This window comes from Ceratosolen solmsi, unplaced genomic scaffold, assembly GCF_000503995.2.
Source record: "Ceratosolen solmsi marchali unplaced genomic scaffold, CerSol_1.0 scaffold33, whole genome shotgun sequence".
Taxonomy (NCBI): domain Eukaryota; kingdom Metazoa; phylum Arthropoda; class Insecta; order Hymenoptera; family Agaonidae; genus Ceratosolen; species Ceratosolen solmsi.
The window spans coordinates 83,319-93,801 of record NW_011948438.1 but is presented as its reverse complement, the minus strand read 5'-3'; the positions used below and the strand labels follow the sequence as shown (position 1 = coordinate 93,801).

General features: G+C 34.8%; 1 protein-coding gene across 1 annotated transcript in view; it reads left to right on the top strand.

Annotated features, from left to right (window-relative positions):
• Window positions 1-3,598: 3,598 nt before the first annotated feature.
• Window positions 3,599-10,483, top strand: part of LOC105365306 (cytosolic 10-formyltetrahydrofolate dehydrogenase) — a 17,720-nt gene continuing 10,835 nt past the window's right edge. The window contains 6 exon segments of the mRNA XM_011503433.1: window positions 3,599-3,658; window positions 4,840-4,981; window positions 6,389-6,623; window positions 7,947-8,344; window positions 8,671-8,718; window positions 8,721-8,945. Of these exon segments, the coding sequence (XP_011501735.1) occupies window positions 4,846-4,981; window positions 6,389-6,623; window positions 7,947-8,344; window positions 8,671-8,718; window positions 8,721-8,945 (1,042 nt within the window). The 5' untranslated portion in view covers window positions 3,599-3,658; window positions 4,840-4,845.

Here is a 10,483-nt window from a genome sequence, read left to right as displayed (position 1 = left end):
AGAAAATCTACATCTAAATTAAAAGATAAATGTGATATCGGTCGATAAAATGCAACAAATTTGCATGAAATTCACGCTGTAGATATTCATGTGAAAGCAATCGATGACGTACATTAATGAAAAGGCTTAAAGTAAAAAAGACTAGGCGTTTTATAGAAATAATAAATTAAAAAATAGATAAATATTATGGAGATGAAGAAAAGTTGTTTGCCAAGTGAATATAGGAAAATGAAAAAGAAAAGAAAGTAATGAAAATGTCGATAAAATAGATTTTAAATGTTTGATTATTCTGCTAATATTTATTTATATAAAAAAAAAAAATATATATATATATATATATATATAAATGCACCTACCAAATTTAAGATAATTGATATATATATATATATATATATATATATATATATATATATTGCAAATAATTTATTATAGTTTTATATAGATGTAATTATTTTTAATACATTATAAAAATTCGATAAATCACATAATCATAATTTGCATATTTACAGTGTTTATGGTCAGTTGCGCTCCCCCCTCCCCCGCCTATATTCTTTATCATTCTAAATAATGAAAAAATAAAATATATTAGCTAACTTGTTTTTGAAGGGAAATGCTCTCTTAGATATTAAAAAAGAAAGTCCGTTGAAATTGCTTTGTGTGTTCGAAAGAGCGAAGCATCGTTTTTAGGAAAAAAATGCGAATTTCATCATTTCAATTTTACCGTAACAACTTAATTATCCTTAGATAAATTCACAAAAAGGCACTCAGGCTAATCTGGAAAAACAAAAAATATTCTAATTCATCCTTATTTATTCAACCTTATCGAACGTACATTTGAACTGAATTATTTAATAATATGTTTATCATCAATTATATTACTCTGTCATTCATTCTTATATTACTCTTTCATGTACTTAAATAAATTTCTCTTACAATAAATACAAGCATTTTTACTAGTTAACGGAGGTCTTGTCGAATAACTGGAATTTACAAAGCTGTAATAAATCGATCGTACTGACTCTGCATTCGTAAGACTCTTCTCGATGCAAATCGCGTTCTCTTGGTACTCCCCACTCTCAATTAAACAAATCGCACTCTTCAATGCTCCGCGAGTTCCTGTGATCTAAATGTTCTATGATTGTTCGATAAATAGACGATGACTTCTTGGCGTAAACGCGGATGAGAAATATAATTTTACGAGAAAAACGTGAAATTAATTAGCGCTAAATGTACGACAGTCGGGTAAGCGTGTATTTTGTATCCTCACACACATGCCGATCGCGGCTCTAGCGATCACTATACCGTTAAACATTTTGTGATATATAAAATAAACATTTGTGCATGTGTGTGGCATGTGGCATCGCACTCGATTCTCGGTCCATGTAACTATAGTTCGTCAATTGAACTATGGTTTATACGACACTCTGCGATTGCGCACAACTTTCTAATTCTGCGTATTCTTTGCTCATGAAAAACCCAGAGATCGCAATTTATACAATTATCGTCGCTATGACAATGATGATTATTTCAAAGAGAATAATAATTAGCTTAATCGCTCGCTGACTTTCGTTTACTCGACACATCACTCAACACCCTTTTTTTTCTTTTATTTTTTCATAAATTCCCCGAAATTTGTCAACATACGTTAAAATAATTGTTTGCGATATTCAATGTAGTTAGGTCCTCCGTTCGCGATGACATTCCAAGAGTCTTTAAATCAGGCAGGACGTGCTCAACGACGATCCTTTAAACATTAATGTGCATTTGATCATTATGACACCGACATTGCAATTAGCTCTAAAGTAAATTCATATTATTACGCTCAATTGATCTTTATTATCTATATTATCATAATCGATATAATAACCGTAAAAGCTTTCATGCCCTTTTATCAGATACACTAGGCAAAAATGGAGAGGTGGAAATTAATTTCTTATAAAATGCTCGTAAAATTGAGGAGAACATTTTCTTTACCATTAATCAATTTGATGAGATGTTGGCATTTTAAAAAAATGTCTAAATTCATACAACACAGTCAATCAATGAACAAATACTTTATGTATTTATTTTATTTTTTTTTTTTTTTTTTTTTTTTTTTTTTTTTTTATCAAATTCGTCGAAACGTTCGCACCATTCAATTATTATTTCAAGTAACTAGGCATTGCACAAGCATTTGAAACTTCGATATACTAACGCGTTCTACAGCCTTAATAAGATACTTTCTATCGATTTATCGTTAATTAAATTTCTTCATGGAAGAAAACTTATAAAATTGATCAAAATAATAAATGATATCGTAATAGTCAAAACGGCTCGGCTCATCGATCCCTCGATGTTCCATGCTATCGTATTTTTATAGAAATGTTTTGACGTTAAAGTTCCTTGCCCTGCAATTGCATTATAACGTACGTAAAACATTACGTTAATCGCACTTGTGCTATACGATTTATGGGGAGCGAAAACGAAGAGGGAACATTCAATGATATTCGGTATCCATTGCAAAGACTTGGAGCATTAAAATCCACGAGGTGATGAAAAAGGTAGTCGAACGGTTGCCCGAGTCCCCCATTCTCCAATACCATGAACCCACCGTCTCTCTCCACCTCCCACCTCCTTCTCCCGATTCTAATTATAACAAACATTGGAGTTTTCGCGAGTTTCGTTTTCTCGATGCATCGCGTCAGCCCGAATGAACGAGATCTTTATCTGGATGGAGCGGTGGAATCGCTCGTCGACGCGGCCGCCCATCATCAATCATGGACGGAGCGCTGAAAAATCGCTAGACCCGATTGTAGGAGCCGTCGCGGCGAATGCGTGGCGGTGCTCGTGTCAGTAAACTCCAAGAGCCGGTTTTCAGTACGTCTACCCGGAAAATTGTAGCCTTTCGAAATCCCTCTCCCTCCCTACCAACCTACCTCCCATATCCCCCTCCTCATCCTCCTCGTAACCGGTGTCCACCTTTACGAGCACCAGCACCAGCAGCAGCAACAGCAGCAGCACCAGCACCAGCAGCAGCAACAGCAGCGGCAAAGGCAGCGGCGGTGGTGGTGTGGTGACGGCAGAATCGGCGGCGACTACGACGGGATGGCGGGGTGGAGGTAGCGGCGGCGGGGACAGCAACAGCGACGACGAGTCCCGTAATTTCTTCGCGAAGCTTACTTCTGACACTCTAACAGTATCTGCTGAGACTTGCTTATCGACAATCGACGATACGGCCGGGCTTTTTTTTTTTTTTTTTTTTTTTTTTTTTTTTTTTTTTTTTTTTTTTTTTTTTTTTTTATATGAAATGTGAATTGCCGCCAGCCGTCGATATAAGCTTTATTGTTCTCCTCGTTCGACGGCTTTGCTTGTGTGTGCGCTCGCTCGCCAATCGCTCCTTACATCTTCGCAAACACACCGAACGTCCGTTTATCAATTTCTGCACGTTGGATGCGATCGTTCCTCTAGCGTGTAATCGTGTTACTCTCGCGCGCTCGTTAAGGTCGCTACACCCGATAGCCATCGATCCTGCTTTATTGTAAACTATCGAGAGACTTTAAACGATAAAGGCTAATACTACTTTCGTATATATATATATATATATATATATATATATATATACTTTCGTATATTGGTCGGGGAGGTGATATAAGGAGGACGGACTGTCGCATAAGATCAGGTGAGTATATAATTGTGATAAATTACTTTCGCGTATGACGATGAATCGCTGGCAGCCGGTCGCGTGACCCTTAAAGCTCAGAAACGATTGTTGGCCTTGTTCGTTTGAGATTTGCGTTTGGAGTTGATTTTGGAACGAAATGCTTGTACCGTAGGAGCGTCGGAATTACTCGTGGCCTCGACAGAGTCGAATGTCGCTTATACCGTTAGAATATACTTCCATTGGCGTTTGAGAATGTCTGTGAGATGTCTGTCTGTCTGTCTGATGAGAAGAGGCTGCCGGCGAATAATCGGCGACATACATTCCGCAACCAGTTTAATTGAAATGCCGACAGTAGTGGGTAAGAGAGATTAGGCCAAGTCGCGATCACTTTTTTTTCTATTTTTTATTTTTTTTTTTTTTTTTTTTTTTTTTGTCTTTTTTTGTTATTTATTTGTTTTCGGCCGAACGTAAGCGATTCCGATTTATTCGCAGTAGATTCATTAAAGTTAATTTGAAATTTGAAAACCGGCTTTCTCTGAAAATTTGCAGCTCTCTATCTAACCGCTGCAATATCCATAAATTCAATATTAGCTATTTATAATAAATTTGCGGTATAAACTATCTAAATTTATTGGATATACAAAAAAAATCTCTATAAACGTATTATTTTTACGTCCAAGCACGTAATTGTAATATTAATATCGAAGAAAATGTTTATGATTCTATTGCATAATGTCATTCGATAATACGTATTTTTATTAATGTTTTTTCACGTTTTTCATGAGTATTGGTATGACCATAATGACAAAAGTAATATAGACAAGTTCAACGTTGTCGCTGTTTTTTAAAATTTTTTTATTTATTTATTTTTTTTAAGAAGTAAATAAGATGAGTTTGTAGAATTGAATATCGAATGACTTTTATAGCTGTGCAAATGTTATCGAGGAATCAATATTATTGTCACGGGAAGTCGGTTCGGTAACAGTGGCAATATACTATACGTATTATTAAAATATACTTCAAATATTGTTCTCATGGAAAGTAGAAAGAAATCGCAATTGCCTTGAAACTTCTTTTCCTGCCATTAAAAACAATTCTTGAAAAAAAAATAAAAAAAAAAAATAAAAAAAAAAAAAATCATCATTGTCAACGTTAAAGACCTTAATAAGCATAATGAAATTACTCTCATTGAAATGCAGGGAACAATGAAAAAGTTAAAAATTGCTATAATCGGCCAGAACAACTTCGCTGCGGAGGTCTACAGAACACTGAAGAGGGATGGTCATGAAATAACTGGAGTTTTCACCGTACCAGATAAATCGGACCGAGAAGACATACTCGGTAAGTGGACTAGAAATTAATTGAAAAAATTTTCCCGTCATCTAACATGTAAAATACAAAAGTATTGGAGTGTTTAGCTTTCGGCGATAGTATTTTTATATTCAAAGTACAAGAAGAAGCGATTTCAAACACGAGAGCTTTGAACAATTTCATTTTTCATCTGCAGGAATTCAGAGAAATGCATAATTCTGCCGTACTATTGTTGACATTTTCATGATAAAGTTGATATATTTTTAATTAATTCGACATCAGATAAATAATTATTAAATAATTGTGCCTGTGTACGTGCGTGCGTGCGTGCGTGCGCGCGTGCGTGCGTGCGTGTACATATAAAATTCACATTCACACTTTCACTTAGAAATGTTAATGCATTAGAAAAACCTCGTACTTATTAATAAAATTAATAGATTTAGCAACGTGTCCATATCCAGTCTAATATTTCTTTTGTATTTTTTTAATTTTATTTCAAATTTTCTCATTACACTGGATGGTGATTTTTCGCAGCTAATGTCGAAATAAATTAAGTTTTATAGAATAGAAAGCGCCACTATCACTCTTTTCAATCTGCACTCGCAGTACATGTAAGCTCTAAATTCTATAGCAATACTTGAATTTATTAATATTTGAAGAAAGCGACATTCTAATTTAAAATATTGCATCTAACTGCACGACAAATGGATGATTATAATATAATACACATTAAATATAACTTACAGCATAAGTCTTTATAAGCTAAGCAAATTTTTAATATAAAACATGATATCGTACGAGCGAATACACGAAGAAAAAATGTGGTGGTTAATTGTAATATGAGAGATACGATGTACTCTTATACTATTATCATTATTATCGTTATTATTATTATTATTATTATCATTATTATTATTATTATTATTATTATTATTATTATTATTATTACGCACCTGATAGGATTCAGATAATCGATCATATACGGCGAATAGTTAATTCTCGGTTAAGTGGTCTACTTTGCGAAATATCATAATTAATTAGCGTATAATGAATATGAAATTCTATCGTTTTGTTTTCCGGTCTTGTCAAAACCAATCGAAACGCTTATACGAATCACGTCTTTTTACATTAGACATTATTAGGCACACAATAATGAATGAGATTGATTCGACAGAGAGAGAGAGAGAGAGAGAGAGAGAGAGATTTACAATCACTCGATTTACAAATATCGCCAATACACATGGCATTTTATTATAATAGAATTTAAGCCAAGGAAAACCGTGAATTCCGCCCCACCCGATGCCGCCTGCCAATTCCTTATTCGGCCCCGGCGACGTATATCATTAAGGCGAAATGTTCATCCGCTCCTTACTTACTCGGCCGCTTAAAGCTTATCGCGGCCCGAATTCATAGCGAACTTTAAAAATGTTTTTGCAGCGATAACGGCAAAGACCGATGGGACTCCGGTCTTTAAGATCAAAACATGGCGCTCCAAGGGTGCGAGTCTTCCAAGCGTCCTCGAGCTTTACCGGAGCATCGAGGTTGATCTCAACGTCCTGCCCTTTTGCACGCAGTTCATACCCATCGAGGTGATCAACCAGCCCAAGTATCGGAGCATATGTTACCATCCGTCGCTGTTGCCAAGACATCGAGGTGCCAGCGCCATTAGTTGGTCAGTCACTTTCTTCTTTACCTAGGCGGGCCAATATATATTCGCGATTATGCGCGTGCGTTTCTATTCGCAGATTTGCCACGAGAATGTACAGTCACAACCTTCTTAAGGGGATATCTTTTGGATTATTGCGAATACATTATAAGCGCAAAGTCCCTTTCTTCCCGAATTTCTTTCTCCCTCGTGCTTTATGGATTATCCATTGTCTGTACTGACACTCGAACGGTCATTCGCAGCCAACGCGATAATTATATGTGACTGTAGATTAAATCGTTGCTTGTTGGGTTTGAACGATCCTATACACGATCGTTTAGAAAGTTATTTTATGCTAAATCTATACTATGGCACTGGGAGTGGGTGTCAAATTCACTTTATGTCGCTTGAATATCGCTGATCTACTTTTACACGTTTAATTAACTTTCCTTGCAGATATATAAATTCCATATTTTTTTTTTTTTTTTTTTAATCATATTAATCGTTTCTATGCGTTCAAAAAGCTTTATTTTTTAATAATAAATAATATTTTAATATTGATTTTCTTGGTATACCGTGGTATACGAACCACTAGTCTTATGTCAATAAACTCTGGAATTGTACTTTTGTATTTATATTTTAAAAATTCGAAGACATTCCGAAAGTTATTGTAAAAAAAAAGAAGAGAGTAAATACACACACAGATGTTAAAAAATAGTAAAAATACAAAAACCTAAGGTACTGTTTTTTTTTTTTTTTTTTTTTAGTATATAATATAAAAAATTTGGCATACGCGTGCAACTACAGTCAAGTATTTGTGTTAATTATGTATAAAAGTAATTTATATTTTGAAGATTCTGTACTATAGATATTAATAGTACCTCTACGAAACATTACAGGTTTAATTAATTAATTAATTAATAGAGTAAAGAAAATGAATGGAACATATCAAGATTTGTTCTCATCATTTTCTCCTACAATGAAGAAAAATCACATCATTATTAATTTTCTCCTGAAAAATATCATGTAAATATCGGCGATAATCCGGTTTTTCCGCTCGCACACACATTGGTCGTAAAAACTATCTCTATTAATAAATCATCGTAGTCGGGGACAAGTAAAAACTAGGCAACAAAAACACCAATGAATGTATCGAGTACACTTACAAATGCAATCTGCAGCATCGCGTCGACGTTCAGCCGATATGCTGAGTAAGAAAATTTACTAGAAAATCGGTCGAGTGATCGTGTGCTTGAATTGAGTTCAAGCGGAGTTTGAAGTTCGAGCACCGATGCCATGGCCATTATCAATAGCCAAGAGGTAATCGATAAGTCGATCGACTAATTGCAGGACGCTGATAGAGGGCGACGAGGTTGCCGGCATCTCGATATTCTGGGCGGACGAGGGACTGGACACGGGTCCGATCCTCCTGCAGCAAAGCTGTCCCGTAGATCCGGACGACACCCTCGATTCGCTCTACAAGAGATTCATGTACCCCGAGGGCATTAAGGCGATGGCAGAGGCCGTGAGGCTCGTCGCCAAGGGCTTGGCGCCCATCCAGCCGCAGACCGAGGATGGCGCCACCTACGAGCCGATGCTCAGCAAAAAGGAGCTGCAGAGGCTCGTGTGGGAGGGCAAGGACGCCAAGCGGGCGCACAACTTTATTCGCGCTCTGGACTCGACACCCGGGGCCTGGACGCTCCTCGATGGCATCGAGACGAGGCTCTACGGCAGTAGCCTTTGGCCAGGTGACTTCCGTCCCGATTACTTCGATCTTTGCCACCAAACTTTGCCTCCACTCGGTCCCAGAGCTTCCAAGCTCCGTTATCACGGGATAATGTTATAATCGACGCGTTGGGTGCATTATTCGGTCGGTATTTTTTTATCAGTCAGTAGAGCTAAGCAGAAAATGTTATTTAAGAGCCGGATAATCATAATAACCCAACGAATGCATCCGAATCTGATTTATATAGCATATTTGTAACATATAGCTCGTACGCTAGGAAATGGCGTCCAAGTTACAATCGTTAGAGGCTAATTAATATATATTTGTTTATTTGTTATACGTATACAGCAGGATGTAATGCAGTCGAGGGAGACCATGTGAACGTCGACGGTCGACCCGGGCAGGATTATTGATAATGGCCGAAGACGGAGCCTATTTGAATGTTAAAGTACTGAAGATCGATGGAAGGACGATAAATGCTAGTAGCTACGGCAAGTCAACGAGCGAAGACAAGAAGATCGAATTTACGGAACAGGAGCGTCTCGATATCGAAAATATACGGAAGATTTGGGAGAGCATCTTGGGCATGGAAGTTAACGACGACGTTGACTTCTTTGCTTTCGGTAAGTCTTTATCGATGTTTTATAATAGATAGAAAGGTAATGAGAGAGAGAGAGAGAGTGAGAGAGAGAGAGAGTTGAAAGAATATTAATATTGCAGACATCAGTATTTGAATAATTGTATTGAGGTTGGTGGGTGAAAGGAGGAAACTTTCTTGTAACGAAACCATGAGAGTTTGTGCAAGAAATTAAATTCATTGAAAATATTATTAAAAGACATATTTCATTTATTTCAAATGTTAATAGGAGAATCGAAAATGGAATATGGAAGTCATGAATTTTTATGTCGTTTTGGGGATTTTGGGATGATTGATATGTTCAACGATAGTGTACATCAAACCTAAAAATTTTACTTTCAAATTTTGAATTTTTATTAAAGATTATACAATAGAGAAATTAATTATTTAATAATGAATAAATTTCTATTTTGTCGATTAAAATCGATATAATAATATAACAAAGCATAATAATATAAAGAAACATGAACAAACAAGAGTAATTAAAGAGTATTCATGCATAAATACCCGCTTGTGTAAATTCGATAATTGCGCAAAGAAAAACGAAGCTTGATATATCGACATACTAAAATTTGCCAAAATTCTAAAAAGTTATGGTACAAGTATGCAGATAAATGCACAGATAAATGGAGTCAAATTACACCAATATATTTCTACAAATTTATTATGAAATCTCATACAATTATTGGTATTCCTTCAACATAGCCTTAACACACGCACACGCACACGCGCACATACATTGTATATGTATATATATATATTACTAATTGTATAATTATGATGATGATAATAATAATAACAATAATAATAGTAAGTAACAATAATAGCAGTAGCAGCAGCAGCAACAACAATAACAATAACAATAAATAACTCATATTTTTTTATTTAAATAATTACGAATGATCGTGAGAATAATAAAAATACCTTATATTATTCGCGAATAATTTATAGATAAGAGTTAATATAGGCGAATATATAAAATACATATTTTCATTATAAACGTATCATTATATTATCAGTCGTGAAATGTAATTATCATTCTAAATTTATAGTGAATTTATCTATATGAATTATGTAAAAAAAAAAATAAAAAAACGCAATTATTAGGTTTTTGTTTATAAAGTAAACATGAATTTCGAATTACCTTGAGTATGTATGAAACGTACGTAGCAAACAAATTTTAGATTTAAAATAATTAACGTGAATTTATTTTTCAATTTATTAAACTCGTTTAAAAATAAAAAGAAACATTATCATTCCGAAATAACAATCGGTTTATTACGAATCCCTACTGAAAAACTATTTAAAAATGATTACACATTTATTTTATACAGTTATTTCATAGTCAATTAATTTTTGATAGTATAAAAAAGTAAATTGTTTTATATACGTTTGTCAGCCTTTATTACTTGTGTTGATAAATGGCAAATATGAAGCTGTAAAAGCGTAACGATTACATTTTGATAGTTTTTAAATTTTGAAACATTTTTATTTTATTAAGATGTTAAAAAAAAAAGTTTGTAA